General features: G+C 43.4%; 1 protein-coding gene across 1 annotated transcript; it reads right to left on the reverse strand.

Annotated features, from left to right (window-relative positions):
- Positions 1 to 901: 901 nt before the first annotated feature.
- Positions 902 to 20,568, reverse strand: TTC16 (tetratricopeptide repeat domain 16). The gene is made up of 14 exons (XM_075835392.1): positions 20,421 to 20,568; positions 18,549 to 18,600; positions 18,307 to 18,473; positions 17,564 to 17,654; positions 16,847 to 16,990; positions 14,244 to 14,344; positions 13,431 to 13,560; positions 12,305 to 12,519; positions 7,761 to 8,023; positions 6,209 to 6,350; positions 5,957 to 6,122; positions 3,421 to 3,554; positions 3,219 to 3,327; positions 902 to 1,317 (listed from the first exon to the last, which is right to left on the reverse strand). Exons 2-14 carry the CDS (start codon positions 18,591 to 18,593, stop codon positions 1,159 to 1,161), a joined length of 1,866 nt encoding a protein of 621 aa, XP_075691507.1. The 5' UTR covers positions 18,594 to 18,600; positions 20,421 to 20,568; the 3' UTR covers positions 902 to 1,158.
- Between the last annotated feature and the right edge of the window lie 286 nt (positions 20,569 to 20,854).

Below are 20,854 nucleotides of genomic sequence, written 5' to 3' on the forward strand. Positions count from 1 at the left end.
TGGGGTTGTGTATTACAGATGTTGTTTTACCCTCCATTGTCGTCTATGGGTAGAAGACGGTGTTGTAATTGGGGATTTACTGGCAAGTTTAATCTTATTTAGTGTAAAACCTAATTTATTTAACATTGTGGTGAACTTGTATCACCGGCCTGTCTTCTACTTGACTTTGGTATCTCTGTTAGTCAGGGAAAAAAACATCTTATACATTTTTATATTGCCACTTTCTGTGAAAGGAAAATGAAACGTTGTGGCGCTCTGGTTTGGAGCCATTGTAAATCTTAAGGAATTGCACTGTGAGCAATTCTCTTATAATTCCATTAAAACTGCTCCTCATACAAACGAACCTGATATTCACCTAGAGACAGGAACTTCTGAGTCACAAGCTTGTACCATGGTATAGATCAGTGGTCACCAACCTGTGGCTTCTCCGGCTGCTGCAATACTACAACTCCCAGCATGCCCTAACAGCCTGCAGCTGTAATTTTGCAACAGCTAAAGAGACACACAGGTTGGAGATGACTGTAGAAATGCTTTAAGAAAGACAGACATATGTAAGGCTTGCTGACACGGCAGGTAATTATGGGCACGGGGGGGTCGCAGACCGTCACCCCCATTTGGGGGCCGTGCTCCCGTTATAATAAAAAAAATAGTACGTGTCCTATTTTGTGCGGGTCATTTCTATGGCCCGGACACCCGTGATTACGGGCACGGCCGTGTGCGATAGAAATGAATGGATCTGGGCTTCAATCCGCAAATACGGTTCAAAGTTACGGGCTGGAGATTGTAGTTGACATAAATATAATCCACTGTGTGAAGGGGAATAAGGAGATGACCGGTTTTTAGTCTACGTTTCCTCAACAGCCAGTTAGTCCATGGCCGTGACACAAACCAAGGCTGAGCCTTTAGGTTTTTAAAAACTAATTTATGGTCTTGATCAAATGGTTTAAATATTGTTCAACTTATCAAATAAACATTTTAAAGAGAGCGGCTCCTTTTCCTCCAGTTCATTGCTGTTACCTCATGTGAGGCCATGATCTGCAACCTGAGGCCCTCCAGCTGCTGTAAAACTACAAGTCCCAGCATGCTGTGAAAATGGTCAGTATGTTGGGTCGTGTAGTATCACAACGGCAGGAGAGCCACAGATTGCAGCATGCCTACCTATCGAATGCTTGTCAGTCCGAGTCCAAAAGTCTTCCAATGATAAGGAGCGTTTGCGGCAGGTGTTTCCTCCTGGGGTAGCGGTGGGGTAGTGACACGTGGAGCTGTTGACGTCAAGTATCCTGGTCTGTCAAGAGCTGCTTGGATATCGGTTTTAAGCTGTATGTACAAAAAAAACAAGGTTGTTTTTTTTTTTGTTTTTTTTTTGGGAGTGCGTTGTATTTTATAAAGACTTGCCACACAAGTGCATTTTATTTGAAACGCCTAATTATTTACAGAGTTGTGATCCATGTTTTGTATAAGCACACGGCCATATGACGAATCCATACATCCCTGGATTTTATACATATGAATCGGATGGAAAAAATATTGTGGCATGTGCGTGTGCGGATAATTTCCCCTAAAATTCATTACTGTTGGGGGTTCATCTCTGTTTGGGCGGATTTACACGAGCGTGTGCGTTTTGCGCGCGCAAAAGGCACTTAGCTCCGTCTGTCATCAGCATATGTGATGCGCGGCTGTGTGATTTTCGCGCAGCCGCCATCATTATGACACTGTATGTTTGCAAACAAAAGCACGTGGTGCTTTTCTGTTTTCAATCAGTTGACTGCTGTTGCGTGAAAAACGTGCATCCCACGGAGGTGGCATGCGTGATTTTCACGCTGCCATTGACTTCAACAGGTGCGTGATGCGCGAAAAACGCACAAATATAGGACATGTCGTGAGTTTTCCGCAGCGGACTCACTCTGTGCAAAAATCACTGACAGTCTGCACGGCCCCATAGACTAATATAGGTCCGTGCGACGCGTGTGAAAAGCACGCGCGTTGCACGGACGTATTACACGTTCGTGTAAATCCGCCCTTATACAGGGGCGAAGAAGCGCCGTACTGTGCCACATCGAATACCTTTTGGCTTCATAGCGCGTGTTGGATCTTAACCTCTGGAGCCACTTTAATGACTATCTTGGGAAATTGCATAAATATAATTTCTCTAATTTTATTATCCAACTAGCTCCTTTTAAATACAGTATTTCTTCGAACTGATTATTTAAGGGTCCACACACTGCAGAGTGTTTTTCGTAGAGAAATTAACATTCTGCCGATTAAACAAAAAAACAAGGCTCTGTTCACATCTGCGTTGGGGTCCCGTTCCGTCGGAGGTTTCCGTCAGAACGGTACCCTGAGCAGATACTGACACCTACGGAAACCAGAGGTTTCCATCACCATTGATTTCAATGGTGACGGAGCCGTTGCCCATGGTTGCCGTTTTGTGTCTGCTGTGCACCGGACCCGTCGTTTTCCCGGAAGCAATAGTGTAGTCGACTATGCTATTGCTTCCAGCAAAACAACGGGTCCGGTGCACAAAAGAGACAAATGGAAACCAATGGTGATGGAAACGGAAATCTCTGGTTTCCGTCGGTGTCAGTTCGTGTCTGTTCAGGGTCCCGTTCTGATGTAAACCTTCGACGGAACGTCAGAACGGGACCCCAACGCAGATGTGAACAGAGCCTTTACACTGCAGGTCATTTTCCCGACGTCGTTTTTGCATTTTGTTTTCCCCGCAGAGTGCGGATGAGATTTGGTCAAATCTTATCCACTTTGCTGCTTCTGTAATACGCTGCAGAATTTCCACATATAAAATACAGACGGGCATGGGTTTACGCTGTGTGTGGACGTACCCCAAGAAGAGTGTTATTTCTCCACAAGTGTTTTTCGCAAGAGAAATTGGCATGCTGTAGATTTTAAAAAAAACAAAACCGCTCGCTGCAGGTTAATTTCCGCACGTGTTTTCTGCGTTTTTTTTTTTTTTTAGTTTCCATGTGTGGATGAGACTTCAAGTTCAAATCTCAGTCACTTTGATGCTACTGTAATAAGTTGCGGAATTTCCACATGGAAAATACAGACTGAAATGTGTTAAAGCGGTGTGTGGAAGAACCCGAAGAAAAAAAAAAAAAGATGCCGTAAAAGTACTTGGGGGGGGGGGGGGAGAAAGAAAGGTGTCGAGGATCCGCATCCTGCTGCCCCACTACATGTGAATGTAACCTATTCGTGCAACTCACCCTCCTGCGCCTGCCAACCATGTCTGACAATTGCTGATCGGTCATACAAACCACGAGATCTCTTCTTGTTTCAGGACGGGCACCGCTCACCTGTCCACCTGTGCGCGGACTGCAAAGCAAGAAAATAATTTGTGGTACCGAAGAGTTTAGCCCGTTCCAAGCCATGTCCGTGTTATATACGGAAGGATAAAGGAGAACTCACATGCCGTCTCTACATTTTACTGGGAGCTTCTCCAGACATCTGCCCAGGACGCATCGAGCTCTGCTGGCGAGTTTGCTGGTAATAATTTCCTCCAAGGTTTTTCCAGAGAAAAAATTCATCATTGTGGCTGATGCCTGAGAGTAAGTAGTTACTGTGTTAGCAATGGTGAAAGTGAGTCCAGGGCTCCAGCTTCTAGGCTTTCCACACATGTACAAAGACCATTTAATTTACTGTCGAGCCTTAGGCAATGTTCACACATCGTGTGTTTGTTGCGGAATTCACAAACCCAATTTACTCTCAGCGTAAACAATCCGGAGTGGGTTCTAGGCATGTGGCAGATTGTCAATTCCACAGCATGCCGACTATGGTACGGATTTTTAGGCCGGTTCCTGTAATATCACACGGACACGGATGTAATACGGCCACAACTCACGAACCCCCTGCAGTTAGGAATCTATCCTAGATCACTACAGAGATCTATGCTTCATCTCCACTTAAAAGGCCTAGGGCAGTGGATGGTCCACAATCGGGTGCAGCGACACTCCGCTCATCCACTGCTACAAGCTCCGCCCCTGACGTTTACTCCAACTTTGTAGCAGACAGGACGCACGCACATCTGCTACAAGTACCGCCCACCACTAGAAGAGCCTGACAGAGGGAGAGGAGCCATTAACGCTGGGCAGGGTAAGTATTTCTTATATAGTTTGTTAGAAATTGTGTGAACTGGAGCCAGGGGAATGATGGAAGTTATAGTCCCCTCCTCCTATACCTCTTCAGGGATGTATAAGAGGAGAGGACTGATGTCACATAAGTCTGGGCATGCTGGGAGTTGTAGTTCGCTCCTCATACCTTAATAGCCTGGACATGCTGGGAGTTGTAGTTCTCTCTTATACCTCCTTATTTATTGCACATTTTCTGTCTGTGATGGTCACTTTACTAGAGGGGCTGATGGTCATTTTACAGGGGGGGAGCGGATTGTCATTTTACTGGGGGGGGACTGATGGTCATTTTATTGGGGGGGGGACTGAGGCTGATGGTCACTTTACTGGGGGGGCTAAAGGTAATTTTACTGTGAGTGGGGGTCTTATGGTCGCTTTACTGGGGGTCTTATTGTCTCTTTACTGGGGGGGCTGATGGTTATTTTACAGTGAGTGGGGGGCCGATGGTTATTTTACTGTGGGTGGGAGGCTGATGGTCATTACTGTGAGTGGGGGGGCCGATGGTCATTTTACTGTGAGTGGGAGGCTGATGGTCATTTTACTGTGAGTGGGAGGCTGATGGTTATTTTACTGTGGGTGGGAGGCTGATGGTCATTACTGTGAGTGGGGGGCTGGCTGATGGTCATTACTGTGAGTGGGGGGCTGGCTGATGGTCATTACTGTGAGTGGGGGGCTGGCTGATGGTCATTACTGTGAGTGGGGGGCTGATTGATTGATTGTCTTTCAGTGGTTTCTGCCTCTGACCTCCCATTGAAATTAATAGGTGGCAGAAAATACCTGCTGCGCTTGTTTGGTGGTTTTTGCATTGGCTTCAAAGGCTTAAAAAAATGTGGGCAAAAAACACAGCGAAAAAAAAAGCGTCAAACAACGCTGTCAATTCAAAATCTGCCTCAAAATTCCTAAAGGAATTCCTGATTTTCAGACGTTTTTTTATTCAAAGTTGCATTTTTCACGAACGTTTTTGGAGCTGTTTTTCTAGAGTCTATGAAAAACGGCTCAAGAAGTGACATGCACTTCTTTTTCACGGACCACTTTAGGTAAGCAGAGCTGGTGCTGTGGGAATAATCACTGTTGTTAGTTAACATCATAGAATGGAAATTGTATGGCCAGCCGGGCACTACCCATTTTCTCTTTTTTATTATATTATTATCTCTTCCATATAGTGCTGTATGTCATAGATGTTAACGCTATCACACGATTATGGTTTCGCATGTTTCTTTTTTAGAATGTGCAGTTGCCTTCAATATGTTCAACAAGAGCCGGCCATATTAGTTCTGACTAATGGAAATCTGCGCTGATGGACCAACTCTTAGGCCTCATGAACACGACCGTAGCCGTGAGTCGTCTGTGACTACGGTACGGAAGGCCCGTGGAGTGTCATACGCCGGCCGTCCGCAATCACGGACCGTGCACACACAAGATGTGCATTGACTTTAAAGTGTAACTAGACGTTCAACAAACTTCTGACATGTCAGAAGTTTCGATTGGTTGGAGTCCGAGCACGGAGACCCCCCACCAATCGCTAAAACGAAGCGGCAGAAGCGCTCGTGTGAGCACTGAGCCACTTTGTTTCTGTTCGGCTTTTTTCGGAAAGCCGATGTTGCGGTGTTCGGGCTCATAGACTTTCTATTGAGCCCGTACTCCGCTACATCGATTTCCGAAAAAAGCCGAACAGAAACGATAGTATGCGGACGAAAAACTACGGTGGTGTGCATAAGGCCTTACAGAAGCTACAATAACAGGATTTACTTTATTAGTGGCCGAGTGTCTGCCCCTTTTCCAAAGAGTGGACTATGTTTACATCTATGGTGTCCTACCTCATCACTTTTTGGGTTGAGCAGAATAGAGATGACGGCATCTTCTTGTGCATCCATGATGTTCTGTGCGGAGCGCCTGAGCCTGGCTCGGTGGAGATATAGTTGGGGGAGCAGGGGATGTTTTGTGATGGCTTCTGAGAAGTGGCGCTCAGCTTGCTGGTATTGTCTGTGAGGGGTTATCAGAATGCTTAGAAATTGTACATTAAAACGTCCAAGGTAAATGTGTCCTGTAGATCCCCCCCACCCACCCACCTCTGATGCTGAGCCTGACGTCCTATCTCATCCAGGAGCTTAGCAACTCGAGTCCTGATACCCCAATCTTCCTCGTCTAGGTCAAATGCCTGCTGGTAATCTGCCAGGGCAAAGACTAGCTCCCCCAGCTGGAAGAAACAATCTATTTGGGTAAACAAAAACAAAAAAGAAAAAGTGGGAATATAGAACTTGAAAACCAGACATCTACTATCTACACAACAGCATCATATATACCCTAGGGTGTTCGCGCAGGTTTTGATCAAGTTTGTTATGCAGTTTTTTTAAACCAAAACCAGGTGTGGTCATAAAGGGAGAGAAAGTACATCTGTTATTCGTTGTAGCAGCGATTACGCTAACGCAATTGACAGGCTGCGGATTTAAAAAAAAAAAAAAAACAACAACACACCGCAAGTCGTTTTTTCTTCTTGTGATTTGCGCAGCCCATGGATGAGATTTGTTAGAATCTTATCAACTTTGCTGCTACTGTATAATACTGCGGATTTCCCGCAACTAAATCCGTTGTGGAAAATCCGCAGTATTTGCGCTACATGTGTACTTGCCCTTAGGGTATGTTTCCACATACCGGTTATGCTGCGCATTTTCTGCAACAGAAAATCTGCAGCGGAATCTCAAAAAAAACCAAACACTGGTAAATCTATCCCAGACATCCGCACCACATAGTGCATTTTTGCGAAGCATATTGCTGCGGAAACGCTGCAGGTTTTCTTCAGTGGTTTTACCTGCGGATTTAGACTGGGTTCCCACTTAAAATAAACGCTGCAGAATTTCTGCAACAGAAATATTGTGTCCGAAAATTTCCGCTGCATTTACAGTAGCAGCAAAGTGAATAAGATTTAGCGAATCTCAGCCACACGCTGCAAAAAAACCAGAAAAGTCGTGTGGAAAGTGTTCTGCGGTGCGGCTTTCAATTCTGCAGCGTGTTCATTTATGCTGCAGATTCTGTGCGGAGATGCTGCGGGTTTGGCCCATAGACTTCAATGGGGAGCAGAAATTCCACAACAGAGGAGTTGTGTCGCGGTTTATACATTGTTTACGCAGCATAAACGCAGTACATACCTCTGGAAATCCACAGTGTCATATAAAGTTTGCTATAATCGATATCTAGACACTAAATCCGCAGGTAAAACCGCTGCGTTCCTGCAACAATATGCACAATAAAAACGCACTATTTGCTGCGGATTTCTGTGACTGAATTACCTACGTTTTTGTTTTTTTCTAGATTCCGCTGCAGATTTTCTGTTGCAGAAATTCTGCAGCATATCCTGTGTGTGTGTGTGTGTGCAAACCCTTAGCACCATGGGACTCTAACCTAAAAGCCTGTATCAGATACATTTTTGCTGGATTCACACTGTGCGTTTTTATTGCGATTTTTGCATGCGTTTTTATTTTTTGTTGATGAACTCCTATTGAGAGACATGGTAGTTTATCAACCAAAACAAAAAGTACATTTTAAAAATGCAGCAAACACACCCAGTGTGAACCTAGCCATATAATGAATCCTTTATCATCCTTTCCTGAATGAATCACTCACCTCCCCTGTTCATATAAAGCTCCTTTTTATTTCTGTCGCCCTTCAGCGCTTTGTTCAGTAACAGCACCCCCTCCTGGTAGAAACCCTTCATGTAGCAATGCACAGAAAAGTCATTGTAGGTGAGAAGTAGCTGGTGTTCAGCCTCCGCATGTAGCTGCGTGCCTTCACTGCCATATCTGTCCTCTGCATTACAAAGCTGCATGGCACGTACAAAGTCATCCACTGCAGGACTGAAATCATTCAGCTTCTTGTACACAGTACCCCTGAAAGTCAAGTTTTGACATATATTTTTACGTGATCACTTTTAGGGTATGTGCACACACACTAATTACGTCCGTAATTGACGGACGTATTTCGGTCGTACTTATGTACGATGCTAGGAGTCCCTGCCTCGCTGCAGGACAACTGTCTCGTACTGAAAACATGATTACAGTACAGGACAGTTGTCCTGCAGCGAGGCAGGGACTCCTAGCGTCGTACATAAGTATGATGCTAGGAGCCCGGCTACCTGCACTGTGTTCGGTCCGGTACTTACGGCCGAATTACGTTCGTCAATTACGGACGTAATTAGTGTGTGTGCACATACCCTTAGGATGACATGTTATAGCAGCTGTGAACAAAGCTTTAATATTTGTATAATATGTGGATAAATCCCAGCATGTTGTCCCAGTCACACAATAATCTTATATCAATTAGTGTATAGTCTTAGGCCTTGTTCATACTGTGCAGATTTTGCATGCATTTTTTTTAAATGCCAAAACCAGACTTAGATCCAGGAGAGGAGACACTTTAAGGCCTTTCATTATGTGTTTCTTCCCGTAAAATCACGTACAGTTATGTGATGTGCACTAGTGTGCTAGCGCAGCCCCACGTAACTGTACGTGATGGAGCTGGCTCAGAAGCTGTAATGGCCAGGACCGGAGCTAGCCTCCGAGCTGGCCGATTAACCCCTAGATGCAGCAATCAAAAGCAATCGCTGCATCTAGGTGGTGTCTATCCTGTCAGTACCCCTAACATTGCCCTCCGGTCTGCCACGTACGAAAGCCTTTCAGGCCCCATCTGGAGGCAGGGCCTAAAAGGCATGCTATCGGGGCCAAGAAAATGTCTCAGAAGCTGAGCCTAAGCCATTAGCCGTGGGTGTCAGCTGTTTGTCATAGCGGACATCCTGCTGTAAAGGCCAGGACCAAAGCTAGGCTCTGATCTGGCCGATTAACCCCTTAGATCAAAAGCGATCGCTGCATCTAGGTGGTTAGATAACACCTGATGGTTGCTAAAGGCAACGATCGGCACCTGCGGTGCCTCCTAGTACGAAAGTCTATTAGAACCCATTGGGAAACTAAGCCTAATAGGCTTGCTGTCAGTGAATAGCTTACAACTCTAACACACTGCACTATGTAGGTAGTGCAGTGTATTAGAATAGCAATCCGGGCTTAATGCCTTCAAGTCCCATAGTGGGACAAAAAAAAAAAAAGTTTTAAAAAAGTTAATAGAAATGTTGTAAAAAAAGGAAAAAAATAAAAGTTTCAAGTTAAAAAAAAAACATAAATGCCTTTTTTCCCATAATAAGTCTTTTATTATAGGAAAAAACAGCATTTAAAAAAAAAAAAAGTACACATTTTGTATCACCGCGTCCGTAACGACCCGAACTATAAAAATATAACACTATTTTACCCGCACGGTGAACACATAAAATAAAAAAACAATTCCAGAATTGCTGTTTTTTGGTCACTACCACTCCCAATACGAAAAAAGTGATCTAAGTACCCCAAAATTATGCCCCTAAAAACTACAGCCCGTCCTGCAAAAAATAAAGTATTTGAAACAAAAGTGATTTTATTGTGCAGACGCTGCAAAACATAAAAAAAAAAGCTATATACATATGGTATCACCGTAATCGTACCGACTCGCAGAATAAAGTAAATATTCTTTTATTTATAGCGCATGGTGAACGCCATAAAAAAAAAAAAAAGAATGAAAATACATTATCAGAATTGCTGGTTTTTGGTCACCTTGCTTGCCCAAAAATTAAATAAAAAGTGATAAAAAAAAATTAAAATCGCAGGTGCCCCAAAAATGGTACCAATGAAAACTACAGATTGTCCCGCAACAAATAAGCCCTCACACTGCTCCGGTGGAGAAAAAATTAAAGCGTTCTGCCTTTCATAATATAGCGATGCAAAATGTGCAGTGTTCCAAAAGAGGATAAGATCGGGCAACGTTTATCAGTGCGACACCGGCCATATATCTGCGGATTATTTATTTACTGCATTATTATTTTATTATATTATTGCATTATTATACCCTCATGTACTCAGCACAGATTACATAAACCCCCACATTATAAACTGAAATATCAGTAAAACCCCAAACAGAACTACTACCAAGCAAAATCTGTGCTCCAAAAGCCAAATGGTGCCCTTCTGAACCCCACAGTGTGCCCAAACAGCAGTTTACGTCCACAGATATGGCATCACCATACCCGGGAGGACCCGCTTAACAGTTTGAGGTCTTTGTCTTCTGTGGCATGAACTGGGCACAACATATTGTGCACTAAAATGGCACAATACGCTCTAAAAGCCAGATGGCGCTCCTTCCATTTTGAGCTCTGCCAAACAGCAGTTTAGGGCCACACGTGGGATATTGCTGTACTCGGGAGAAATTGGGTAACAAATTGTGTGGTGTTTTTTCTCCTATTACCCCTTCTGAAAATAAAAATTTGGAGCAAAATCTACATATTTGTTGAAATAAATTTAATTTTTAATTTTCACTACCGAATTCTAATAAAATTTATGAAACGCCTGTGGGTTCTAAATGCTCATTACACCCCTAGATGAATGCGCTGAGGGGTATAGTTTGCAAAATGGAGTCACTTCTCATGGGTTTCTACTGTACAGGTACCTCAGGGGCTCTGCAAATGCGACATGGCGCCCAAAAAACAATCAAGCAAAATCTGCATGCCAAGTAGCACTGCTGTCATTCTGATCCCTGCGGTGTGTCCAAACAGCAGTTTGTTACAATATATGGGGTATTGCCGTACTTGGGAGAAATTGCTTTACTATTGTTGGGGCGCTTTTTCCTCTTTATTCCTTGTAAAAATGAAAAAAATGCAACATTTTAATGGAAAAAAATTGGATTTTCATTTTCACTGCCTAATTCCAAACAATTCAGCAAAAAAACAGTGGGTTAAAATGCTCACTATACCACTAGATAAATTCCTTGAGGGGTGCGCTTTACCGAATGGGGTCACTTTTGCAGGGTTTGCACTGTTTTGGCCCCTCAGGGGCTTTGCAAAACATGGTGGCATGGTGCCACAAAACTTGAGCACCAAAAGTCAAATGGTGCTCCTTCCTTTCAAAGCCCTGTGATGTGTCCAAACAGCAGTTTATTACCAAATATGAGTTATTACTGTACTCAGAAGAGTTTGCTTTACAAATGTTGGGGTGCTTTTTCTCCTTTATCTATTGTGAAAATGAAAAAATCTGAGCTAAAACAACATTTTATTATGAAAAGTTTAGATTTTTAATTTCACTGCATAATTCCAATAAATTCTGCAAAAAACCTGTTGGGTCAAAATGCTAACTATACCCCTAGAAATATTCCTTGAGGGGTGAAGTTTCCAAAATAGGTCACTTTGGGGGGGTTTCCACTGTTTTGGTCCCTCCAGGGCATTGCAAACACAACATCGCACTGAAAATCATTCCAGCAAAATCTGCGCTCCAAAATCCAAATGGCGCTACTTCCCTTGTGAGCCCTGCCGTGGGTCCAAACAGCAGTTTATTACCACATATGGGGTATTTCCATAATTGGGAGAGATTGCGCTACAAATGTTGGGGTGATTTTTTTTCTCCTTTACTCCTTGTAAAAATTAAAAATGTAATTTTTTCAGAAAAAAAGTCTATTTTCATTTTTACAGACTAAGCCCTTATTCACACGACAGCGTTTCCCGGACGGGTGACGGTCGTTCATAAATCGGCCGTCACCCGGCTGCAGTAGGAACAATAGAACCCTAATGGGGCTATTCACACGACCGATTTTTTGAAGGCCCGGGAAACCTGGCCGTCAAAAAATGGGACATGCCCTATTTTCGGCCGTTTACCCGGCTCCTATAGAAGTCTATGGGGCCGGGTAATATACGGCCATCACCGGAATGTGTCCCGAGTGATGGCCATGTATTCCGTCGCTCGCGCTCTCTCTCCTCCTCCTCAGAGTGCATGTGAGGAGGAGGAGGAGGGTCTTTTTTTGCTCCCTGTAGGAGTCAGAATCCCCAATTCCTGGCCGGGGATTGGGGATTCCGCTACAGGAGAAGTGAGTGACTACACTGTCCATATATGGACACAGCGACGTCACTCACTTCTGAAGCAGAATCCCCGACCCTGTGCCACTAGGCTTCCGGTCCCCCACCAGCGCTGTAAAAATCTATTAAAATCTCATAATAACCCCTTTAAGATGTCGAGATAAAGATTGTTGTCGGTGAAAATGCCCCCAAGTAATCCAAACACGTCTTTCAAAGAGAAGGGTCAGCAGTAGAGGTTTAATGGTTATACCTGAATATGTGATATTTAGCGGATAGTGGGTTGTTCTCTATGGCAAAACCGATTTTCTTTAAGGCATCCTGTAGCTGCCCCTGGACAGCCAAGTTTACGGCTTTATCTTTTGATTCTTCTGCTTTTGCCTTCATTTTATTTCGTAAGCCGATAGCTTCATGGTTCTGAGGATCCAATGATAAAGCTGTGTGCACGTCCCGATAGCACTGTGTGGCCTAGAGGTCAAAGACAAATGATATTAATGATAGGAACTTAATCTGGGATTCCGCTTCAGGAGAAACCCCTGACACCACTGTCCATATAGAGCCACAGTCAGGGACAGAGGACGACTAGCACTCTGCCTGGGACTCCTGCTATGCTCCTGACATCACTGTCCATATATGGATAGTGATGCCCGGAGCAGAGCTGAATTCCCGGGCAGAGCGCTAGTAAAGGCTCTGCTCCGGTACTCCAGCTCTGGTTAAGCCCTGACATCACTGTCCATATACGGCTAGTGATGTCACGGGTAACCCCTGAGCCAAAGTCCCAGGCAGAGCGCTACTAGCACTCTGCCTGGGACACTGCTCTGCTCCTGACAACACTGTCCTTATATGGACAGTGATGTCAGGGGCATCCGCAGAGACTAAATCCCAGAGCAGAGCCGCTAACACTCTGCCTGGGACTCCTCTCCTCCTGACATCACTGTCCATATATGGATGCCGTGCAGCGACAGCATCTGGCGGCCGAGTGGGCCCCCCCCCAAGGGTAGTGGGCCCCGGCACTTGCCCGGGTTCGCTGCGTGCTGACGCCGGCCCTGGATACAACACAAGCCGCGTTATAAAGCATTGCTTCTACAGGAGCATACAGAGGCACCATACGGTGGCATAAGGAGTGCCTATGGATCAGTAATAGGTGTGCATAAGACCTTACACCGAGCGAAGGGTGGGAATGATTCTGATGTTCTTGTGAGCAATAAGCCTATTTAGTCCCACATTCTGAATATTACCTTTTTTTCTTTCCCGTTTTCCACTGCTGCCTAAACTAAATGACTTAATTATTAAATATGACATAAGAATAAAAAGTACTAGGCCAGAGAATACATCTATTTCTTCTAAATTTAAAATATTGTATATATAGGTGCAGTTACCTTATTGAGTTGATCATACAGCCTGGCACGTACTACATATAGGTCAGGATTCCCTTGTTCCTCTTCCAACTTTTTGTTTAGTAGACGGATACATTCTCCATATCTTCCCAATGCAGCGAGACAACAAATACTGTCCGAAAACAGACAGAGCGACAGTGAGTAACATCCTGGAAAGTTATTTCTAAAACTGGTATGAGGGTAACGGAGCTGCATTAACGCGGCCTCTTTGTTGTAGGTAGAACGGCGGCTTACCGGCAAAATCGTGCAGCCATAATGGGTGTATTCATTAATAGCCGCACCTTTTTGCATGTAAACAGCAGTTTTACTCGCAAAAACGTGTCAATGCCACTCAGTGGGTCCTTGCATTAAGGCTATGTTCACACGGTCAGGATTTCTCATAGTCCAATCTCCAATGGATTTTTAAAAATAAGCAGCAATCTGAGACTGACACTTGGATTTCTGCCGCGGATGTGCCAGCAGATCTGTACGCAGATAAGACCCATTGAATTCCATTCGGCATACGTGCAAATAATGAGCATGCTGCAGATTTCCACAGCGCTGTAATTATTCTGCACAGATTCTTTTTCCATGCATATGAATGGCATATAAAATACCCAATTCACTTGCATTGCACGCGGAAAGTCTGGATTTGATGAGGATTTGGGCGCAAAATCCATTCCTAAATCCTCATCAAATCCTGAATGTGTGAACATGGCCTAAAAGTATCCTGCAAAGCAGCCAGGACTCAAACAGGTAACGCTGTCTGGAAGATCAATCAGATAGATTTATTGGTGAATGTGTCGATCCTCTCACCTGCGCATGTGATAATGTCCGTTCTCAGGCTGGAGCTCTACAGCACGGGTCAAATATTCCAGGGCGTCTAGGGGACAGTCCTGCTCAAACAAGCTCTGTCCCTGCACAGCAATGCGAACAGTAACCACATTCAGTTAAAACGAAACCATTATTAACAGTACTTTTTTAAAATTATATAACGCTCAGGTGTTATTTGGGATGATGCCGACCATAGAAATTTAATTTATGAGATTAAAAAAAATATGGCTGCCTTCTTTCTGAAACCGTGCCACTCTTGTTCATGGGTTCAATCGAATGAGGCTGAACTGCAATACCAGACACAGCCCATGGGCAAGAGTGGCGCTGTTTATGGTTTTTTTTTCTAATCGAATACTATCTATAAAATTGAGTCCTTACTTTAATCAGCAAGAATAATTTTATAAAATTCAAGTTTCCACATGTCATTGCTATAGTTGTCATAAAAGTCCTCCCCAAGCGCCAAATCCTGATTGGATCTAATTAGGACATTTCTTTACTAGAAAGTGGAACATGCCTTTGAGATCTGTTATTAAAATTAAATAACATATATAGAGCCTTGTAGGACAATCTATAGTCCTTATAGCGGACTTGTCACCTCTCCTGACATGTCTATTTTAGTAAATACTCGTATTCTCCATAAAAAACAATTCTGGAGCATCTTTTCGTAGAACTCTGCATTGTGACATTACTCTGTTATTCCTCCTAGAAATGTATGAATAAATTGAGAACTGGCTGTTACCATTCCAATTGTCAAAGGGGCGTGTCCCTACACAGTCTCACCCTGTCAGCACTGATTGGACATTGTCAGTCTGTGTAAGGACACACCCCCAATTGGCAACACCAAGTTGTCAATTTATTCATCAATTTCTAGCAGTAATAACCGATGTTCCAGAATTATTTCCTGTGGAATCCAACTATTTAGTAAAACAAATACGTCAGAAGAGGTGACACATCCCAAACCAGACCTAAATATATCATAGCTACATTTCATTTTTCCTTGAAATCAGTCATTTCAGGCCATGTAGGGACAGACTGTAGCGTCCTACAATGGGATGACTGACAAGTCCAGACGAATATCGGTCCTTATGATCGTTAGGGTATGTGCACACGCTTTACAAAAAACGTCTGAATATACGGAGCTGATTTCAGAGAAAATAGCCTCTGATTTTCAGGCGTTTTTGAAGCTGAAAATGAAATTTGGAGCTTCTTTTGAGGCTTCTTTTCAGGCGTTTTTTGAGGCGTTTTTGGAGCTGTTTTTAAGGCTGGGTTCACACGACCTATTTTCAGACGTAAACGAGGCCTCGTTTTAAGTCTGAAACTAGGGCTACAATACGTCGGCAAACATCTGCCCATTCATCTGAATGGGTTTGCCAACGTACTGTGCAGACAACCTGTCAAACGACGACGCGTAAAAATACAGCCTCGTCAAAAGAAGTGCAGGACACTTCTTTCAGACGTAATTTGAGCCGTTCTTCATTGAACTCAATGAAGCACAGCTCAAAATTTACGGCTGTCAGAGAAGCCTCGCAAAATGCGAGGAGGAGCTTTTACGTCTGAAACAAGGCAGCTGTTTTCTCCTGAAAACAGTATGTCTTTTCAGACGTAAAAGCCTCTCATCGTGTGCACATACCCTTCTAGTCAATGAAAAACGGCTCCAATTACGTCCCAAGAAGTGTCCTGCACTTCTTTTGACGAGGCTGTATTTTTTTACGAGCCGTCTTTTGACAGCGACGCGTAAAATGACAGGTCGTCGGCACAGTACATCATAAAGCCCATTAAAAGTAATGGGCAGATGTTTGCCGACGTATTGGAGACGTTTTTTCAGACGTAATTCGAGGCGTAAAACTCCTCCAATACGTCTGAAAATAGGTCGTGTGAACCCAGCCTTACTTTATCTCACCAATCTCCAATTCTGAGAACCTCCAGATCATGCCTTGTGCGGTACCTTCTGTTTACACCCTTTCACTATGGTTGACTGTCATATAGTGTACAACTAACCATACCATACAGTATGGTGCCTAAATAACACTTCCATAGAGTTGCATAAAAAAAACAGTATTATACGGTGTCACTACCACCATACACTGCAAAAATAATATACCATACAGTGCCTAAGTAGCTGTGCCATGCATTGCCTAAGTAAATATCACCATACAGTGCTCAAGTAAGAGTACTTTTACATGGCACGACGTGGGCCGTGTAAACGAGCACCGATCAATGAGACAACTTCACTTGATCCGTTCACTCGTCCCCATACATTTCTATGTCGGCAGCGCGTCTCCCTGTTTACACAGGGAGACGCTCTGCCGACAACGATAATAGTTTCAGCATTTAAAACGATACAATCAGCCGAGGAACAAGCGTTTGCTCGTTCATCGGATGATCGATGCCCTGTTTACACAAGGCAATGATCGGGAACGATCGTTCTGTGACCTAACACTAGCATACAGTGACCAAATACCGCTCCAAATAGGGATCTGATAATAGTGCTATACAATCTCTAAATAATACTACTATACAATTTATATTCAGATTTATGGGGATCACAAACTTTGGGTGACAGGTCAGCGGGATCCCCGAGTTACCTGTAGGTAATATGTAAGAGCCAGTAGTTCTATATGTTCTTTGAGGGGATGAGCAATGGAACAAGCCTTCTTCAGGTTCAGTGCCGCAGACTTGAACTCACAGAGCTGGAGGAATGCTTCCGCTCTCTTGACGTACAGCTCTACCTATAGTACCATGCAATAGTACAAGACCGTCATGAAGAAACAATGTTAGTCTGGACGTTGTCTTCTTGGTTTGATGAGCAGATTTCTCTTGCTAAGGCCTCATTCACACGAGTGTGTCCGATTTGCACGGGCAAAAAATGGGCTGTCTTTCACGCATATTTACGACTCCACGTCCGTGCAGTTTCCCTGTTTTTCTCGTCCATATTCCTCACTTTGTCGTTTTTACTTTTTTTTTTAGCTCTGCATTTCTTTAGCAACTGATGCGTGAAACACGGACAGCACGCGGATGTTGTTTTCACGGACTCATTGACTGGGTGACGAGATCATCATAAACGGACCAGTATAGGACATGCGGTGAGTTTTACGCAATGGACACACGCTCCGTGAAACAACACGGACGTGGAAATAGCCCCGTTGAATTGCATTGGTCAGTGTGCTGTCAGTTATTAAAAGGGACAGGACACGGATGTGAGAAACACTTGTGTGAATGAGGCCTAAGGCATTGCTGCTAATATAAGAAGGGTTTTGTATTTCGGACAATTATGTAATTCTGTATCATTATTGACGTCATACCTTCTCTGGACACAGGTTAATTGCTTTTGAAAATGCAGTAACAGCCTTTCCCCATTCCTTCTGTGACCAGAACTGCAGACCACGCTCATAGCTGCAAGAACAAAGTGATAAATGCGTAGAACGGTGGACCGGCGCCCCTGCGTTCCCACTAACATCAATGAGAAATGCTGAATGGAGGAATTTGATTCCGGCTTTAAATTATTTGTCTGCTCTTACAAAGTGAAGCAGAACATTGCGGTGCGATTCTCACAACATCTAGCGCCATTTGTCCCTCCCTGGGTTTCCCCTTCTCATTCCCACAGGACTGTGATCACCTAATTAATATATACATACATCTAATTTACCTATTAATACAGACCGTCAGAGTATTTATATAAATCTTCCCTACAGCAGGTGCCCTCCCACCAGGGCTGCCTATAGACACAGGTCTACTGTGCCTATAGGTATATCAAGCTCTGGACGGACCATTTGTGCCTTGTGTGCGCAACTCCAGCTTAATTTTGTCTTAATGGTACCTGATAGGGTTTTTTGGTTTTACGTAAATAAAGCTTATTTATTGTATAATAAAAAAAGTTACACAGATATGCAACATGTGTATCGATTTGTCACCATTTTCAATATCTCTGCTTGCTATAAGTGAATGATGAGATTCAAGGTTGCCTCATTGTTTTATTTTAGATTTTTAAGAAAGAAGTATAATCACAGGAGACTAGTATCTGGATCACACCTTCAAGAAAACTTACTGCTCGGTCATCTTTTCTTGCACAATATTTTCGTATGTGAACTTGGTGTATTGATTGGTTTTGCTGTGGACATCTAAAAACACTCGACTGGAGCCAAAAAGTTTTCTTTGGGATTTAATCCGAGCTTCCTGGAGCTGCTCTTCACTCACTGCTGTGGGGAACAGACTCTGGAAAATATTGCAAATTTAATTACGTGAGCAAAATGATCAGGAAGACACAATGATAGTGTTCTCCAACTTTACCTCTTCCAGTACTGGAGTATTCATTTCTGACATTATCTCCTCCATACAGAACCTAAGAAAAGAAATGAGAAATATATTGTTTGTTTTTAGCGAACATGTAAAAAGTCAACTTTTTAAAGCGACCCTCAAAACCTGAAAAAGGTCAATCAACTGCGACTATTGGGCCATTTTCCTACTTTTCTAAGCCAGAAAACTTGTAGAAAGGTTGATAAATTCCCTACTTTGTGTTCTTTTGCTGTACGCCGGGCCAGTATGCATCTGTATACTTTATATTTTTTTCGCTGTATAGAGTAGGCTATGCTATTCTACACAGAGTCAGGGTATGTTCACACGGCCAAATTTCAGACGTATACGAGGCGTATTATGCCTCGTTTTACGTCTGAAAATAGGGCTGCAATACGTCGGCAAACATCTGCCCATTCATTTGAATGGGTTTGCCGACGTACTGTGCAGACGACCTGTCATTTACGCGTCGTCGTTTGACAGCTGTCAAACGACGACGCGTAAATGTACTGCCTCGGCAAAGAAGTGCAGGGAAATCAATGAAGCACGGCTCAAGGTTTACGAGCGTCTCAGACGCCTCGGAAAATACGAGGAGGAGCTTTTACGTGTGAAACGAGGCAGCTGTTAACAGTCTGTCTTTTCACACGTAACTGCCTCTCAGCGTGTGAACATACCCTCAGGGTATGTGCACACGTAGTGACCAAAAACGTCTGAAAATACGGAGCTGTTTTCAAGGGAAAACAGCCCCTGATTTTCAGATGTTTTTTGAGCAGCTGTTTTCATTGGAGTCTATGAGAAAACGGCTCCAAAAACGTCCAAAGAAGTGTCCTGCACTTCTTTTGACGAGGCTGTATTTTTACGCGTCGTCGTTTGACAGCTGTCAAACGACGACGCGTAAATGACAGGTCGTCTGCACAGTACGTCGGCAAACTCATTCAAATGAATGGGCAGATGTTTGCCAACGTATTGTAGCCCTATTTTCAGACGTAAAACGAGGCATAATACGCCTCGTTTACGTCTGAAAATAGGTAGTGTGAACCCAGCCTTACAATGGTAGCCTTTTGACGACCTATGCCATTATATGCCTATACAGTGGCATACATCAAAGCCCACCGTCCTAGGTATGTGTCAGGAAAACCTACGGATGTATACCTCCAACGGAAAGCTCAAACTTGTTGTGAACAGGGACCAATCCTTTCCTTCCATCAGTCTACGGCTATGTTCACATGCAAGATCAAAATCGGCTGAAAATTACGGAGCGGTTTTCAGAGAAAACAGCCTCTGATTTTCAGCCGTTTTTGAAGCTGAAAAAGTTTTTTGAGTTTTTTTTTACACGTTTTTGTAGCTGTTTTTCTATTGACACAATGAACAACAGCTTCAAAACCGGCTCATGAAGTGACATGCACCTTCTTTTTATGGGGCGTTTTTTTTTTATGCGCCCTTTTTTTAAAACGGTGGCATAAAAAAACGCCCCGTCTGAACGTTACGCCGTTTTCCCATTGAATTCAATGGAAAGATGTTTGTAGGCGTTCAGCTACTGTTTTTTCAGGTGTATTTCAATGCGTTTCCATCCCGAAATACGCCTAAAAACACATCGTGTGAACACATACCCTAAGGCTTTTCTCTGATGCATCAATACCTGAGCGAGTAAATTTGGCATTATGGACCTAGTAAAGTCTAGGACATTGCAGATTTTTTTTTAAAAATTTGTTGTATATTTAAAAAATAAACCAGTGAATATACATCCGCTATGAATAATGCTTTTCCTACTAACATATGCATTGAACATCGGCTGTATGCCCCCAGAAAACACCTTTAACTTACAAATAAAGCCCAACACGTAATGAAAATCGAATTTACTTTACGTACCTCAGGTTTTTAGAAATATCCTTCTAAGAAATCTGACTCCACCTCTGCTCTTATACTGAAATAACACTCCAGCAGCCGCACATTGCTCTGGAGTGTACAACTTCTTGGTTACTAAGCAACAGCTGCGGGTGGAGCTCTGGAGCCGGTGTTTGGTAGATGAGGAGAAGGCCATTCTTGTGCAGTCATGTGACTGAGCTCTGTGTCATGTGACTGCAGTGTATTTACTGTATATCTGATGCTGCTCTATACACTGAGATGACGTCTCATTATTATTATTATTATTATTATTATTATTATGTGTTCTCTGGGTAAAATTCTGTCTGCACTGTTACATAGTTGCCAACATTTGATTTTTTTTCCCCAGGGACACTTAGGGTGTGTCATCTTTGGTGGGTGTGGCTTTCCAGAATTTCTGCATACAAATAAACAAACAA

This window comes from Rhinoderma darwinii, chromosome 8 (assembly GCF_050947455.1).
Source record: "Rhinoderma darwinii isolate aRhiDar2 chromosome 8, aRhiDar2.hap1, whole genome shotgun sequence".
Taxonomy (NCBI): domain Eukaryota; kingdom Metazoa; phylum Chordata; class Amphibia; order Anura; family Rhinodermatidae; genus Rhinoderma; species Rhinoderma darwinii.

Bases quoted from the DNA above. Each gene is read 5' to 3' on its own strand.
- TTC16 (XM_075835392.1), bottom strand. From the start codon at position 18,593: ATGGAGGAGATAATGTCAGAAATGAATACTCCAGTACTGGAAGAG. The intron at 13,561-14,243 runs GTGAGAGGATCG...GTTTTCGGACAG, and splicing joins GGACATTATCACATGCGCAG to TATTTGTTGTCTCGCTGCAT. The intron at 8,024-12,304 runs GTATAACCATTA...CTTGACTTTCAG, and splicing joins GCTAAATATCACATATTCAG to GGGTACTGTGTACAAGAAGC.